This window comes from Salmo salar, chromosome 14 (genome assembly GCF_965601325.2).
Source record: "Salmo salar chromosome 14, fSalSal1, whole genome shotgun sequence".
In the NCBI taxonomy this organism is placed as follows: Eukaryota; Metazoa; Chordata; class Actinopteri; order Salmoniformes; family Salmonidae; genus Salmo; species Salmo salar.
Window position 1 is genome coordinate 17,750,918 of NC_138304.1, and position 18,633 is coordinate 17,769,550.

Here is an 18,633-nt window from a genome sequence, read left to right on the forward strand (position 1 = left end):
AAGAAGTGATTAAGGGTAACCAAGGACCATCCCCTAAATCAACTATTAACTCACGTTTTCACAAACAATGACACGTCTAAATAAAAATACTTTCGTCACATTGTATATTATAAATATGTTTGTTAATGAAATTGGCTCCTCTCACCAGGAATGCACTCTAAATGTATATCACTAAAATGTGATTTGATTTGAATTTAGGCTACCTGATAAATCGGCAATAATGAATTTACGTTAGCCCCCGTCATACCCAGTGTTCTAGAATGTAAGCATTCGGTTAGCCAACATAAAAAATGAAATAGTTCACGAAAGTTACGCACTGGGCCTTCACTAGTCCTGAATTAACGGACCAATATAGTCATCTGAAGCACGGGCAAAGAAAACTTTTTCAAAATAATTCTCAGTACCCCCACATCTTCCCACGGCTATGGAGTGGACACATTGTTTGCAGTGTTCACAAACTAGGCCTACGTTACACTTGTGAGAAAGAAGTTTTGATTTATTACATAACATTTATGTATTTTTGTTTGGAGTGCTCCATCTGTGCATGAGTCTAGTTTCTCTTGCTGCGTTTACACAGGCAACCCAATTCTGATATATTTTGCCCAATTATTGGCAAAAGATCTGATATAATTGGTCATAAGTATATGTATATACATGGCCTGTGCTCCTCATTTGGGAGTCCAAGCCTAGGGAGGTTACTAGGAGTTGTGAGAAAAGTATTGAAAGTGTTCAATTTATGAACTGTGATGTTATTTCTGATATACACAAATGTATCAAAGTAAAGACGTATATGTAAATTTCCTTTTACATTGTAGAACCAGTTTATTGGTTTACAATTTGGTAATGGTATGGTCATGTATGAGGCCAAGTAGGCCTATGGCATATTCACCATTGGATCACTAAGGCTGCGTTTACACAGGCAGCCCAATTCTGATACTTTTTTCACTAATTGGTATTTTGATCAATCAGATAAATTCTGAAAAACATCTTGTGAAGAAATCTGATTGATCATAAAATACCAATTAGCGGGAAAAAAATATCAGAATTGGGCTGACTGTGTAAACACAAGATCTGCAAACAAAAAAAATAAAAAAAGGTAGCACTTCAATCTGCCTTGACATCTGTTGATTTCCTGCCCTTACAACTGCTATACATGGTCCCCATCTTACTGAGTTGGAGATATTCATATAAGCCGAAAAATGTGTCTTAACCTGCCATGTTTATGAGTCAAATCACATTTGCAGAGAAAGACAACTTATTTTGACAAGGAATGTTTTTAATCAAATTTAAATGACAATGTACCAATAGTATTTCTGCAAAGTTTGCAGAAATACACTCCATAAACACCATACAGGCCTACTACTTAAAGTTATTTAAAACAAACAATTGTCTCAAGCCTGTCAACAACAGAGTCGTAAAAACAAGTCAGAAAAAAAGTGCTCAACCAGAGTCACTTCTGCTACAATCCAAATATGTATTCACATAAAACAAATGTATCTCCTGAACGACAACATTCATAAGACAGCCACTCATGAATCAATTGAGTGTACAGTAGGATATGTGCTCTTTTACAGGGTCAATCAAACAATAGATAATTAAATAACTGAATAAGAGAAAGAGAAAGCCATGATAAAGAATCTCCTTGCACACAATTAAAATGATAACAAACCCATTTTGAAATCAAACAATTACATTGATTGAAACGAGATCATGTCTAGAAATCCAATTGTTACAAAGAGGATTTTTACAGTGTCTCAGGGGTGGATTCGATTTTTTTGTTGTATTATTAAATGTCATTTAACGTGCATTTATAACAGAGACAATTGTGCACATTTCTCCAGCGGTTGAGGGGGTTAACCTCCTGTCTCCTGGGGTCAACTGGAAGGTCAGAAGGTCAAAGGTGAAAAGTCAGTGATCAACGCGGGCTCAGTGAATTGCAGTAGCCTTAGAGCTGAACATACTCAGGCTAAAGGGACTAGAAGGAGAGAGAGAGAGAAATCATACAGTTGAAGTCGGAAGTTTACATACACCTTAGCCAAATACATTTAAACTCAGTTTTTCACAATTCCTGACATTTAATCTGAGTAAATATTCCCTGTGTTAGGTCAGTTAGGATCACCACTTTATCTTAAGAATGTGAAATGTCAGAATAATAGTAGAGAGAATGATTTATTTCTGCTTTTATTTCTTTCATCACATTCCCAGTGGGTCAGAAGTTTACATACACTCAATTAGTATTTGGTAGCATTGCCTTTAAATTGTTTAATAACATGGGTCAAATGTGTCGGGTAGCCTTCCACAAGCTTCCCACAATAAGTTGGGTGCATTTTGGCCCATTCCTCCGGACAGAGCTGGTGTAACTGAGTCAGGTTTGTAGGCCTCCTTGCTCACACATGCTTTTTCAGTTCTGCCCACAAATCTTTTATAGGATTGAGGTCAGGGCTTTGTGATGGCCACTCCAATACCTTGACTTTGTTGTCCTTAAGCCATTTTGACACAACTTTGGAAGTATGCTTGGGGTCATTGTCCATTTGGAAGACCCATTTGCGACCAAGCTTTAACTTCCTGACTGATGTCTTGAGATGTTGCTTCAATATATTCACATAATTTTCCTCCCTCATGATGCCATCTATTTTGTGAAGTGCACCAGCCCCTCCTGCAGCAAAGCACCCCGACAACATGATGCTGCCACCCCCGTGCTTCACGGTTGGGATGGTGTTCTTCGGTTTGCAAGCCTCCCCCTTTTTCCTTCAAACATAACGATGGACATTATGGCCAAATAGTTATATTTTTGTTTCATCTGACCAGAGGACATTTCTCCAAAAAGTACGATCTTTGTCCCCATGTGTAGTCATAAACTGTAGTCTGGCTTTTTTATGGCGGTTTTGGAGCAGTGGCTTCTTCCTTGCTGAGCGGCCTTTCAGGTTATGTCGATATAGAACTCCTTTTACTGTGGATATAGATACTTTTGTAACTGTTTCCTCTAGCATCTTCACAAGGTCCTTTTCTGTTGTTCTGGGATTGATTTGCACTTTTCGCACCAAAATACATTAATCTCTAGGAGACAGAACGCGTCTCCTTCCTGAGCAGTATGACGGCTGCATGGTCCCATGGTGTTTATACTTACGTACTATTGTTTGTGCAAATGAACGTGGTACCTTCAGGCGTTTGGAAATTGCTCCCAAGGATGAACCAGACTTGTGGAGGTCTACAATCTTTTTTCTGAGGTCTTGGCAGATTTGTTTTGATTTTCCCATGATGTCAAGCAAAGAGGCACTGAGTTTGAAGGTAGGACTTGAAATACATACACAGGTACACCTCCAATTGACTCAAATGATGTCAATTAGCCTATCAGCAGTTTCTAAAGCCATGACCTCATTTTCTGGAATTTTCCAAGCTGATTAAAGGCACAGTCAATTTAGTGTATGTAAACTTCTGACCCACTGGAATTGTGATACAGTGAATTATAAGTGAAATAATCTGTCTGTAAACAATTGTTGGAAAAATGACTTGCGTCATGCACAAAGTAGATGTCTTAACCGACTTGCCAAAACTATAGTCTGTTAAGAAGAAATTTGTGGAGTGGCTGAAAAACAAGTTTTAATGACCTAAGTGTATGTAAACTTCCGACTTCAACTGTACATACCTGAACATATGAAGATGGCACAAAAACACACATCACATCACACACAGAAACTCACCTCTTAAGGTTACTAGCTGAGGATGAGGAGCTTTGCCCCAGCCTCTTGGGAGAAGAGGAGGAGGAGAAGGGGACAGGGACCTGAGATAACTTGGAACACTTGGGAGGGGTGATAGAGGTCTGACTGGTCTTTGTCAAATTCAACCTGGAGAAGGATGGTACAACAAACAGTAAGGTTTTATAACCATTTAAAAATACATTCAAAGTATAGCTCTAAAGATGAACGCAGGGTTATGTCTGTCGATGTACTATGCAAACAATGTCAACGAAGTACTGATGGATGTTTTAACACATTCACTTTCGCACACCGCACGCACATACCGTGAAGTGGTGGCAGACCTGGATGAGCGACGGCCTTTCAAATCCCTGAGTTTATCTCCTTGGGTCAGACACTCCCTGTAGTTATTCTGCAGATGACAGAGGGAGGGCGACAAACCAAGACATGCAGTCGCAATCATTTCACATCCTAGCAAAATACCAGCCCTCAAGAGACTTAGACAGGGTCAGAACATTTCAGATTATAATGCAATGAATAAAACTGACCTGAATCATTATTGTACCTGACAGATAGTCCTATATGTAACACCACGTGTCATACACAAGGCCCGCGGGCCAAATCTGGCCCGTGATACATTTCTATCATTTCTATATACACTGCTCAAAAAAATAAAGGGAACACTTAAACAACACAATGTAACTCCAAGTCAATCACACTTCTGTGAAATCAAACTGTCCACTTAGGAAGCAACACTGATTGACAATAAATGTCACATGCTGTTGTGCAAATGGAATAGACAACAGGTGGAAATTATAGGCAATTAGCAAGACACCCCCAATAAAGGAGTGGTTCTGCAGATGAGGACCACAAACCACTTCTCAGTTCCTATGCTTCCTGGCTGATGTTTTGGTCACTTTTGAATGCTGGCGGTGCTTTCACTCTAGTGGTAGCGAGACGGAGTCTACAACCCACACAAGTGGCTCAGGTAGTGCAGCTCATCCAGGATGGCACATCAATGTGAGCTGTGGCAAGAAGGTTTGCTGTGTCTGTCAGCGTAGTGTCCAGAGCATGAAGGCGCTACCAGGAGACAGGCCAGTACATCAGGAGACGTGGAGGAGGCCGTAGGAGGGCAACAACCCAGCAGTAGGACCGCTACCTCCGCCTTTGTGCAAGGAGGAGCAGGAGAAGCACTGCCAGAGCCCTGCAAAATGACCTCCAGCAGGCCACAAATGTGCATGTGTCTGCTCAAATGGTCAGAAACAGACTCCATGAGGGTGGTATGAGGGCCCGACGTCCACAGGTGGGGGTTGGGCTTACAGCCCAACACCGTGCAGGACGTTTGGCATTTGCCAGAGAACACCAAGATTGTCAAATTCGCCACTGGCGCCCTGTGCTCTTTACAGATGAAAGCAGGTTCACACTGAGCACGTGACAGACGTGACAGAGTCTGGAGACGCCGTGGAGAACGTTCCGCTGCCTGCAACATCCTCCAGCATGACCGGTTTGGCAGTGGGTCAGTCATGGTGTGGGGTGGCATTTCTTTGGGGGGCCGCATAGCCCTCCATGTGCTCGCCAGAGGTAGCCTGACTGCCATTAGGTACCGAGATGAGTTCCTCAGACCCCTTGTGAGACCATATGCTGGTGCGGTTGGCCCTGGGTTCCTCCTAATGCAAGACAATGCTAGACCTCATGTGGCTGGAGTGTGTCAGCAGTTCCTGCAAGAGGAAGGCATTGATGCTATGGACTGGCCCACCTGTTCCCCAGACCTGAATCCAATTGAGCACATCTGGGACATCATGTCTCGCTCCATCCACCAATGCCACGTTGCACCACAGACTGTCCAGGAGTTGGCAGATGCTTTAGTCCAGGTCTGGGAGGAGATCCCTCAGGAGACCATCCGCCACCTCATCAGGAGCATGCCCAGGCGTTGTAGGGAGGTCATACAGGCACGTGGAGGCCACACACACTACTGAGCCTCATTTTGACTTGTTTTAAGGACATTACATCAAAGTTGGATCAGCCTGTAGTGTGGTTTTCCACTTTAATTTTCAGTGTGACTCCAAATCCAGACCTCCATGGGTTGATAAATTGGATTTCCATTGATTCTTTTTGTGTGATTTTGTTGTCAGCACATTCAACTATGTAAAGAAAAAAGTATTTAATAAGATTATTTCTTTCATTCAGATCTAGGATGTGTTGTTTAAGTGTTCCCTTTATTTTTTTACATTTACATTTACATTTAAGTCATTTAGCAGACGCTCTTATCCAGAGCGACTTACAAATTGGTGCATTCACCTTATGATATCCAGTGGAACAACCACTTTACAATAGTGCATCTAAATATTTTAAGGGGGGGGGGGGGGGGGTTAGAAGGATTACTTTATCCTATCCTAGGTATTCCTTAAAGAGGTGGGGTTTCAGGTGTCTCCGGAAGGTGGTGATTGACTCCGCTGTCCTGGCGTCGTGAGGGAGCTTGTTCCACCATTGGGGTGCCAGAGCAGCGAACAGTTTTGACTGGGCTGAGCGGGAACTGTGCTTCCTCAGAGGTAGGGGGGCCAGCAGGCCAGAGGTGGATGAACGCACTGCCCTTGTTTGGGTGTAGGGCCTGATCAGAGCCTGAAGGTATGGAGGTGCCGTTCCCTTCACAGCTCCGTAGGCAATCACCATGGTCTTGTCTTTTTTGAGCAGTATATGTTGCGGTCTGGCAAATATGTTGCAGCTTGACAATGACTAACCAAAAAACAAAACACCATGCAAAGGAGAAACATGCAGGCCTATTTGAGAAGCAGCCTAGGCTAGCTACTCAACCGCAAGACATTTTGAGTGCACCAGCAATGCTGCATTCTACCCCACCAGTGATCCATGCAGTGCAAGAAATGAAAAAAACGTTAAGCTTAAATGTTACAACAACCAAGCTATGTTTTTGTTATTTTGAGTTATGAAATACTTTTTGATTAAGGTCACAGGATATAGACAAATGCACAAGCGTAGCAGCAAAGACTGGACAAATATCTCTTCTTTTGTTTCAATATGTTAAAATGCGATATGCAGAATCCTACGTAGATAAGTGGACATTATAAAAGGGACATCATTTTTGTAATAGTACAATGGCCAGTTTGGGTAGCAAGTAGGACTATGCAAAAAAAATGTTTTAACAAATATAATAGGCTATGTCTGGCCCGCAAATTCGTTGAGCTTTTTCAATATGGCCCGTGCACTGGTTGAGTTTGGCAGCCCTGTGTTGCACAATACATTTCTATCTGAAAGTTCTGTGACATTACACCCTCCAGAACAAGACCCAGGACACCCCGTTCAAATTGTAAAATCACATTTAAAAAAATAAAAAAAACATACAAACTAACTCTGACCAAACAGGATTTATCTCAGTTAGGCAATCTATCTATAATATTCGGCGCCTATTTAATGTTCTTTATTCTGCCCACTCAGCTCTACAGCCAGAGGTTGTCATCTCTTATGCTGAAAAGGCTTTCGACCGGGTTGACTGGGAATATCTATTTGCAGTACTAGAGAGATTTGGGTTTGGCCCGTCATTCCTTTCCTGGATTAAGATTTTGTACTCGTCCCCCGTGGCTTCTGTTTGCACCAACAATGTTACCTCCAGCTACTTCCCTCTCCACAGAGGGCCAAGCAGGGTTGCTGTTTATCCGTATAGGGTAGGGTTGCTTATAGGGCAGGGTTGCTTATGTCTGTATAAGCCTCTGCTATCGTCCTGCGGGTGGAGGAGAGGATTAAGGGAATACTAAGGGGCAACATAGCTCACAAGGTGTCCTTATATGCAGACAATCTTCTTTTATACATCTCTAACCCTGTGGAGTCTATGCCCTCTCTCTTAGACATGCTTAGACAGGTTTTGGGACATTCTCTGGTTATCAGCTAAACCTAACAAAAAGTGTGCTCCTTCGTCTCTGTTCGCAGAAGGAATTGGGATGCCAATTTCCCATTTAAGGTGGAGCATCAGGTCTTTATTTATTTGGGGATAAAGGTCACACGCTCATTTAAGGCTCTGTTTAAACATAACTTGAAAACACTCCTGGAGCGCACTGAGCAGGATTTCATAAGGTGGTTGTCTCTTCCCATTTCATTAGCAGGTCGCATCAATTCTGTTAAGATGCCTGTACCGCCTACGCTTTTGTACATATTCCAAATGATTCCCATTTTTCTGCCAAAGTCGTTGTTCAAACAACTGGACAGCTACATTTCCAACTTCATTTGGAATAAGTCAAATCCACGAATGAGAAAGGTATATCTAGACAGACCTAAGCCCGCAGGCTTTTTTACACTACAACTGGTCAGCAAATATATCTAAATGTGTTTATTGGGTTTCTACATTTGAAAACTTGGGCCATCATAGAGTTACAGTCAAGCATTCCAACTTCTCCGGTCTCGCTCCTGTACTCCCCAATGCCCATGAACCTTGGCACCCATGTTTTGAACCCCATTGTTAAGAACTCCCTTAAAATCTGGTCCCAATTCCAAAGTCACTTTAGCCTTTAACAAGCAGGTGGCTTCTCTCCATTAACATCTAATCATCTCTTCCCAGCGTCACAGATTGACACGGCATTCTAGTTCTGGCATTGGAACGGTCTGGTGTTTTTTTGTGACCTATTTGTTGATAACACATTCGTCTCATTCGATACTCTGAGGGTTGACCATAATATTCCCAAAAAACACTTATTTTAGATGCCTGCAAACTCGCAGCTTTGCCAAAAAACATTTCCCTTTATTTCCACTTGAGCCCACTAAGTGTCCAGTCGAGAGGTGCTTAGATCTTACCCCTTATCTGAAGGGCACAATCTCCAGACTATACGACATAATACAGAATATTAATCCGCCTTCCTTTGCAAATACAAAATCTGCATGGGAGCAAGACATAGGTGGCGATCTACCTGACACTTAAAGTATTGAATGTATCCACACATCATCATTTTGCATAAGGCATGGGCTTTTGCACCGTCTCCATTACTCAAATGACAGATTGGGAAAAATACACCCAAATGTTGACCAAGTGTTTGAGATGCCACCAGAGTCCAGCGACTGTGGGACATATGTTTTGGTCATGCCAATCTTTGAGTGGCTTCTGGGACCCCATTTGAGAGGCATTCTCACATATGTGTAATACAACTGTTAGCACTAACCCGGTCCCTGCCATTTTTGGGGTACTTCCCCTAGACCAGAATGCTATCACGCATCAGGCAAATGCGATAGCTGCCCTCCTTTATGCAGTGGGTTAAGGAGGTGATGTCATCTCTGCTCTGGATAAGGTTAGGTACACTGTGCATGGGTCCCAACAATAGTTTGACTTAACCTAGTCCCCATTAACACAATACGTGGAAAGTATTTTACTTAGTGTAACTTGCATAGTTTGGTAAGCGGTCATGTCTGTTCTAGTGGCCATTTGTGCTGATAAGAATTTTTATAGAACTTTTTCCCCCATTGTTTTTGTTTCTATTATTGTTTGTTTCTGTTTTTCTGTCCTATTTAACTTGCTTTGGTGGGTGGGTGGTTTGGAGGGTGTGGAGGGTGTGGAGGGAGGGAGGGAGGGAGGGAGGGAGGGAGGGAGGGAGGGAGGGAGGGAGGGAGGGAGGGAGGGAGGGAGTGAATGAGGGGTTGGGGTTGTACTGTTTTTGTTGTTATAACTGTCTAGGTCTATAAATAAAGTAAAACATACAAACAGGGATGGGGGGTAACGGATTAGATTAGATGTAATTCGTTACATGTAACAGATTACAAAAAAACTAACTAATATGTTACATTACCAGCAAAAATATAGTAATCAGATTACAGATACTGTTGAAAAACTAGATGATTACTTCTAGGATTACTTTTAAATTCAGAAAGGATGTTGTCATCATTTTTTTGGGACACCTTTTTGTTTTCTCAATGACATTCAAATCAGCATTGAAAAAAGGCTCAAGTTTATGTTCTGCCTGAGCGAGTCTGACCACAAGTCAGAGACCACTATGATGACACACCATGCGTTTGATGGATCTCGGGAAAAGAGCAGGAATAGGCTTTTGAAGGCTATAGTCCAAGCTATGTCTTCCAATGGAGTGACTGCTGTCAGCAATCAAAGATTATCCAACTTGAATAAATGCTTGGAGGTAAGGACGACTGCAGTGCTGTAGCCTACGGGCGATTCGGATATCACTTATTATCTAAACTGAACAAAAATATAAACACAACATGCAAAAGTCTCAAAGCTTTTACTGAGTTACAGTTCATATAAGGAAATCAGTCAACTGAAATAAATTAATTTACGCCCTAATATTTGGATTTCACATCTGTTGGTCACAAATACCTTAAAAAAAAATGGTAGGGGTGTGAATCAGAAAACCAGTCAGTATCTGGTGTCACCACCATTTCCCGGATGTTGGCAGGACCTGGAACACGCTGTGGTACACGTCGATCCAGAGCATCCAAAACATGCTCAATGGCAATGTTCCTCTAAGCTGCACACATACGTGGGCGCTCAGCTCCCCTCAGCCCTCGCAAAGAAGCACTAGATTGAATTTCACTCAATTTTCCAGAGTTTTCCCCTTTAGTTAACACTATCAACGTTTCGCTTTACTGTGGCAATATTAGCCACATTCAATGTAACATACCGTAACAAAACAAACAATGAAGACATAGTATGCTAAATTTACTATGCTAGAGATTGTCTTGTAGGTAGAGCGCATTGGAGTAGGATTCTATTGCATTGACAGGCATGAATCCGGCCTGTACTCTACACAAACCGGTGCACCATAACCAATCAGAGCTGCAGTAGGCCTATATGTAAATAGCCATTGCCATATATAGATCATTCACTTTGAACTGGACTACGTTTAGGCTACAGTGTGAGTGGTCGTGACTTGCAGTGGCGGTTCTAGCTTGTATGGCTCCCTGGGCGAACCCCCCCCCCCCCCCAAAAAAAGTGATCATTTTGGATAAAACTATACTAAATATAATCACGTCACCAAATAACTGATTAAACACACTATTTTTCAAAGAAGGTCTACAGTAGCCTCAGAAGCACTCTGTCGGGTAGCACCATGGTGTAGCCGGAGGACAGCTAGCTTCCATCCTCCTCTGACTTCAATACAAAACCTAGGAGGCTCATGGTTCTCAAGCCCTTCCATAGGCTTACACAGTAATTATTACAACTTCCGGAAGACGTCCTCCAGCCTATCAGAGCTCTTGCAGCATGAACTGACATGTTGTCCACCCTATCAAATGATCAGAGAATGAATATAGTACTGAAAGCATAAACTACAGCTAGCTAGCACTGCAGTGTATAATATATGGTGAGTAGTTGACATAGAGAGAGAAAGACAATAGTTGAACAGTTTTGAACAAATTCATTTCTTCTAAAATGATGGAGAAGCAAGAGAGAAAGATTTTTTTCTCCACTTTCACTTACTTAGCTAGCAAATGCAGCTAGTTTAGCCTACTGAAACACCCTGCTCAAACGGAGGGATAATATGTTAACTAGGTAGCTATGACTGTCCAAAACAACACTGGAACTCTTCCTAGTCAAGGTAAGCTTTTGCTATTACAAATGTATTGCCACCGGGGCCCGCCAGTGAAATGCATGATTGTAGCAGGTTTACTAACGCGTTAGTTCTATCAGCTATGACGTTACTTTAGCTAATATGGTGACAACGATGTAGGCTGTGTGTAGCAGTTTGGCTTGGAAAGGTATATTCGCCTGGTCACATATAGCTGATGTGTTTGTTGTGCATTGAAGTCCACAAACGAAGGGAAGAGAAGGAATACAACATCGCTGTTATGAGAGTGAACTCTGTTTACGCATGATCAGGGTTGTGTATTCATTCTGCCGATTATGTTGAAAAACGTTTCTTAAATGGAAGCAAATGGAACAAAACGGGGATAAACATACCTGAATTTGTCCAAAAGAAACTTCTCTCGACCTGTGTGCACCTTCAGTTGAAGTTGGAAGTTTACATACACTTACAGTGGGGGGAAAAAGTATTTGATCCCCTGCTGATTTTGTATGTTCGCCCACTGATAAAGAAAGGATCAGTCTATAATTTTAATGGTAGGTTTATTTGAACAGTGAGAGACAGAATAACAACAAAAATATCCAGAAAAACACATGTCAGAAATGTTATAAATTGATTTGCATTTTAATGAGGGAAATAAGTATTTGACCCCCTCTCAATCAGAAAGATTTCTGGCTGCCAGGTGTCTTTTATACAGGTAACGAGCTGAGATTAGGAGCACACTCTTAAAGGGAGTGCTCCTAACCGCAGCTTGTAACCTGTAAAAAAGACACATGTCCACAGAAGCAATCAATCAATCAGATTCCAAACTCTCCACCATGGCCAAGACCAAAGAGCTCTCCAAGGATGTCAGGGACAAGATTGTAGACCTACACAAGGCTGGAATGGGCTACAAGACCATCGCCAAGCAGCTTGGTGAGAAGGTGACAACATTTGGTGCGATTATTCGCAAATGGAAGAAACACAAAAGAACTGTCAATATCCCTCGGCCTGGGGCTCCATGCAAGATCTCACCTCGTGGGGTTGCAATGATCATGAGAACGGTGAGGAATCAGCCCAGAACTACACGGGAGGATCTTGTCAATGATCTCAAGGCAGCTGGGACCATTGTCACCAAGAAAACAATTGGTAACACACTACGTCGTGAAGGACTGAAATCCTGCAGCGCCCGCAAGGTCCCCCTGCTCAAGAATACATATACATGCCCGTCTGAAGTTTGCCAATGAACATCTGAATGATTCAGAGGACAACTGGTGAAAGTGTTGTGGTCAGATGAGACCAAAATGGAGCTCTTTGGCATCAACTCAACTCGCCGTGTTTGGAGGAGGAGGAATGCTGCATATGACCCCAAGAACACCATCTTCACCGTCAAACATGGAGGTGGAAACATTATGCTTTGGGGGTGTTTTTCTGCTAAGGGGACAGGACAACTTCACTGCATCATTTGACGGGGCCATGTACTGTCAAATCTTGGGTGAGAACCTCCTTCCCTCAGCCAGGGCATTGAAAATGGGTCGTGGATGGTTATTCCAGCATGACAATGACCCAAAACGCACGGCCAAGGCAACAAAGGAGTAGCTCAAGAAGAAGCACATTAAGGTCCTGGAGTGGCCTAGCCAGTCTCCAGACCTTAATCCCATAGAAAATCTGTGGAGGGAGCTGAAGGTTCGAGTTGCCAAACGTCAGCCTCGAAACCTTAATGACTTGGAGAAGATCTGCAAAGAGGAGTGGGACAAAATCCCTCCTGAGATGTGTGCAAACCTGGTGGCCAACTACAAGAAATGTCTGACCTCTGATTGCCAACAAGGGTTTTGCCACCAAGTACTAAGTCATGTTTTGCAGAGGGGTCAAATACTTATTTCCCTCATTAAAATGTAAATCATTTTATAACATTATTGACATGTGTTTTTCTGGATTTTTTGTTGTTGTTATTCTGTCTCTCACTGTTCAAATAAACCTACCATTAAAATTATAGACTGATCATTTCTTTGTCAGTGGGAAAACGTACAAAATCAGCAGGGGATCAAATACTTTTTCCCCCCACTGTAGGTTGGAGTAATTAAAACTCGTTTTTCAACCACTCCACAAATTTCTTGTTAACAAACTATAGTTTTGGCAAGTCAGTTAGGACATCTACTTTGTGCATGACACAAGTCATTTTTCCAACAATTGTTTACAGACAGATTATTTAACTTGTAATTCACTGTATCACAATTCCAGTGGGTCAGAAGTTAACATACACTAAATTGACTGTGCCTTTTAAACAGCTTGGAAAATTCCAGAAAATGTCATTGCTTTAGAAGCTTCTGATAGGCTAAATTACATCATTTGAGTCAATTGGAGTTGTACCTGTGGATGTATTTCAAGTCCTACCTTCAAATTCTGTGCCTCTTTGCTTGACATCATGGGGAAATCAAAAGAAATCAGCCAAGACCTCAGAAAAAAGATTGTAGACCTCCACAAGTCTGGTTCATCCTTGGGAGCAATTTACAAACGCCTGAAGGTACCACGTTCATCTGTACAAACAATAGTACGCAAGTATAAACACCATGGGACCACGCAGCCGTCATACCACTCAAGAAGGAGATGCGTTCTGTCTCCTAGAGATGAACGTACTTTGGTGTGAATAGTGCAAATCAATCCTAGAACAACAGCAAAGGACCTTGTGAAGATGCTGGAGGAAACAGGTGCAAAGTATCTATATCCACAGTAAAACGAGTCCTATTTCAGCAAGGAAGAAGTCACTGCTCCAAAACCGCCATAAAAAAGCCAGACTACAGTTTGCAACTGCACATGGGGACAAAGATCGTAGTTTTTGGAGAAATGTCCTCTGGTCTGATGAAACAAAAATAGAACTGTCTGGCCATAATGACCATCGTTATGTTTAGAGGAAAAGGGGGGGCTTTCAAGCCGAAAAACACCATCCAACCGTGAAGCACGGGGGTGGCAGCATCATGGTGTGGGGGTGTTTTGCTCTTCACAAAATAGATGGCATCATGAGGGAGGAAAGTTGTGGATATATTGATGCAACATCTCAAGACATCAGTCAGGAAGTAAAAGCTTGGATGCAAAGGGTCTTCCAAATGGACAATGACCCCAAGCATGCTTCTGAAGTTGTGGCAAAACGGCTTAAGGACAACAAAGTCAAGGTATTGGAGTGGCCATCACAAAGCCCTGACCTCAATCCTATAGAACATTTGTGGGCAGAACTGAAAAAGCGTGTGCGAGCAAGGAGGCCTACAAACCTGACTCAGTTACACCAGCTCTGTCAGGAGGAATGGGCCAAAAATTTTTGTGGGAAGCTTGTGGAAGGCTAACTGAAGCATTTGACCCAAGTTCAACAATTGAAAGGCAATGCTACCAAATACTAATTGAGTGTATGTAAACTTCTGACCCACTGGGAATGTGATGAAAGAAATAAAATCTGAAATAAATCACTCTACTATTATTCTGATATTTCACATTCTTAAAATAAAGTGGTGATCCTAACTGACCTAAGACAGTGAATTTTTACTAGGGCTAAATGTCAGGAATTGTGAAACTGAGTTTAAATGTATTTGGCTAAGGTGTATGTAAACTTCCGACTTCAACTGTACATTGTAAACTTTCATTCATAGGCTTGGTTGTAGCAACCTCATGATGGGTATAGGGAAAATTTGAGTATCATGTAGTAGCCTAAACCTATTGCTGTTACATTGAACTGGGTGAATGGAATATGAAGTCATCTGTCACATCCTGATCTGTTTCACCTGACTTTGTGATTGTTTCCACCTCCCTCCAGGTGTGGCACATCTTCCCCATTATCCCCTGTGTATTTATACCTGTGTTCTCTGTTGGTCTGTTGCAAGTTCGTCTTGTTTGTTCCAGTCAACCAGCGTTTTGTCTCACCTGCTTTTTCTAGTCTCTCTTTTCTTGCCCTCCCGGTTTTGACCCTTGCCTGTCCTGACTCTCTGAGCCCGCATGCCTGACCACTCTGCCTGACCCTGAGCCTGCCTGCCGACCTGTACCGCTGCCCCCCTATGGATTACCGACCTCTGCCTTACCCAGACCCTGAGCCTGCCTGCCATCCGGTACTGTTGCCCGACCTCTGGTTTTCTGACCCCTGCCTGCCTTGACCTGTCTATTGCCTGCTCCTGTTGGAATATTAAACTATTGTTTATTCGACATAGTCTGCATCTCGGTCTCCCCGTCATACCTGATATCATCCAATATGTTGTAATTTAAATAAGGTCATGGTCGTAAAAAAAACCAAAAAAAACATCCTCCCTCATCTTAACATCACTGAACAAACAGATCCTTGCGACATGGCGCAGTGCATTATGCTGAAACATCAAGTGCATTATGATGAACATTAAATTATCTGGCAACAGCTCTGTTGGACATTCCTGCAGTCTGAATGACAATTGTACGCTCCCTCAAAACTTGAGACATTGTGTTGTGACAAAACTGTACAATTTCGAGTGGCCTTTTATTGTCCCGTGCACATGTGTAATGATCATGCTGTTTAATCAGATTCTTGATATGCCACACCTGCCAGGTCAATGGATTACCTTGGTAAAGGATAAATTCTCACTAACAGGGATGTAAACAAATTTGTACACAACATTTTTGAGAAATAAGCTGTTTGTGCATATGCAAAATGTCTGGGATCTTTTATTTCAGCTCATGAAACATGGGACCAACACTTTACATGTTGTGTTTGTATTTCTGTTCAGTGTACGTAGGGCATTGATGTGAATCACACTGCTGCTCTCTCATTTAGCTATTTGTGCTTTACGGATTGTGAATGTGGATGGCAGTTCACAAATGTATATGTGTATTTTAACCCAATAATAGTTGAAAAGAAGAATTTTAAGCTGATTATTAATCATTGTTTTTGTGACCAGGGGTGTATTCAGCAAGAAATCTGTTTACCGTTTAAGAACCAAACAGAGCAAAATAAGAGTTTCTATCAGAAAATTCAGGTAGGTCCCTTCCCGTTTTGTAACAGAATCGGCGTAATTAATATGACCCAGTGGACAGCCAGTATAAAATGTGCACTTGCAACAGCTGCATAGTGCAGATCCCAGTTTATGGAATAAAAGTTTGAGGGAGTTCCTCCCTTCTAAACTCCCCTGTGGTATTGTGCTCTGTACTGTCAAAAACAAGTTTAATTTAATAAGACCACGAGTGGGTATTTTATTGCTCAATCAAATGCTGATAAAAAATAAAAATAAAAAATACATAGGCCTGACGGACAAATGCTCAAACTCGCACACTTTTGATAGACTCAAACAGCTGCAAATTATCAAGATATCAGTGTCACCAACAAAAACGTAAACAATAGGCCTCTATAGCATATGGCATACATTTTTCACAAGCAAAAAGAAAGCAATGGGTTAGAAGAAGCCTACATGTCAAACCCAACATCCATTTATTACCAGCTATGTAAACTCTGATTTATCCTGCAATGGATGCTGTTCAATTGGTAATATTGAGTTATGTCTTCTTCTAATGCCTCTTAAGCAGGTTGATGTTTATTGGGATGAGTCTTGTCCTTGAGGCAGAACTGAGACATTTCCACTAGATGGGCCAGCTGCAGAACACAGATTGTCTATATTGTAAAAATGTATGAAAACCAAAAATACAATTTGGTCTTAAATTAAGGTTAGGGTTAGGCACTAGGGGTTAGCAGTGTGGTTAATGTTAGGGTTAAGGTTTAAAATCAGATTGTATAACTTTGTGGCTACTGTATGCCACCTAGTGACCACTCTGCAGAGTTGCCTCCAGGACAAGATGCATAACGGAAATGCTCTTAAAGAGAAAGTAATCAGATCACGTTACTGAGTTTGGGTAATCCCAAATTTACATTACTGATTACAATTTTGGACAGGTAACTAACGGATTACATTTACAAAGTAACCTACCCAACCCTGCATACAAAGAACTACTGCCAAAGTCACTCACCTCATCCAGGCTGAAGGACTTATAAAGAATGGTGTTGATTGACAGGTCGTCCATGCTGGAGACGAGGCAAGTCACTTCCTGGTCCAGCTTTGGCCGCTGGCGACGCTGCTGCTGCTTCTGTTTGGTGCGGTGCATGTCACCCTGCACCCACATACTGTGCTGCTTACTAAAGAGAGAGATAAGGAGTCAGGAGGAGAAAAATATTCTACTGTACTAAACTTCCACAGATATAAGAGGCAGATTTTATGCTAAAATTGATTAAATTAATTGTTTTCCTCCTCAATCTACACACAATACCCCATAACGACAAAGCGGAAATTGGTTTTTAGAAATACCTTATTTACATAAGTATTCAGAACCTTTGCTATGAGACTCGAGCTCAGGTGCATCCTGTTTCATTGATCATCCTTGAGATGTTTCTACAACCTGATTGGAGTCCACCTGTGGTAAATTCAATTGATTGGACATGATTTGGAAAGGCACGCGCCTGTCTATATAAGGTCCCACAGTTGACAGTGCATGTCAAGCCATGAGGTTGAAGGAATTGTCCGTAGAGCTCCGAGACAGGATTGTGTCGAGGCACATATCTGGGGAAGGGTACCAAGAAATGTCTACAGCATTGAAGGTCCCCATCAGCATTGAAGGTCTCCATCATTCTTAAATAGAAGTTTGGAACCACCAAGACTCTTGCTAGAGCTGGCCGCCTGGCCAAACTGAGCAATCATGGGAAAAGGGCCTTGGTCAGGGAGGTGACCAAGAACCTGATGGTCACTCTGACAGAGTTCCTCTGTGGAGATGGGAGAACCCTCCAGAAGGACAACCGTCTCTGCAGCACTCCACCAATCAGGCATTTATGGTAGAGTGGCCAGACGGAAGCCACTCCTCAGTAAAAGGCACATGACAGCCCGCTTGAGTTTGGCAAAAGGGACCTAAAGGACTCTCAGACCATGAGAAACAAGATTCTCTGGTCTGTTGAAACCAAGATTAAACTCTTTGGCCTGAATGCCAAGTGTCACATCTGGAGGAAACCTGGCACAATCCCTACGGTGAAGTATGGTGGTGGCAGCATTATGCTGTGGGAATGTTTTTCGGCGGCAGGGACTGGGAGACTAGTCAGGATCGAGTGAAAGATGAACGTAGCAAAGCACAGAGATCCTTGATGAAAACTTTCTCCAGAGTGCTCAGGACCTCAGACTGTGGCGAAGGATCACGTTCCAACAGGACAACGACCCTAAGCACACAGCCAAGACTACGCAGGAGTGGCTACGGGACAAGTCTCTGAATGTCCTGGAGTGGCCTAGACTTGAACCCGATCAAACATCTCTGGAGACCTGAAAATAGCTGTGCAGCGACGCTCCCCATCCAACCTGACAGAGCTTGAGAGGATCTGGAGAAGAATGGGAGAAACTCCCCAAATACAGTTGTGCAAGCTTGTAGCGTCATACCCAAGAAGACTCAAGGCTGTA

The 18,633-nt window shown here is 42.4% G+C and overlaps 1 protein-coding gene across 2 annotated transcripts in view; it reads right to left on the reverse strand.

Moving 5' to 3' along the window:
• Positions 1 to 1,250: 1,250 nt before the first annotated feature.
• Positions 1,251 to 18,633, reverse strand: part of LOC106568875 (dual specificity protein phosphatase CDC14AB) — a 49,765-nt gene continuing 32,382 nt past the window's right edge. For both annotated transcript variants that reach the window (XM_045693985.2, XM_014139644.3), the window contains exons 10-13: positions 17,168 to 17,333; positions 4,022 to 4,107; positions 3,702 to 3,845; positions 1,251 to 1,975 (exon numbers count right to left, since the gene is read on the reverse strand). In XM_045693985.2, the coding sequence (XP_045549941.1) occupies positions 1,927 to 1,975; positions 3,702 to 3,845; positions 4,022 to 4,107; positions 17,168 to 17,333 (445 nt within the window). In that variant the 3' untranslated portion in view covers positions 1,251 to 1,926. The remainder of the gene's footprint in view (positions 1,976 to 3,701; positions 3,846 to 4,021; positions 4,108 to 17,167; positions 17,334 to 18,633) is intronic.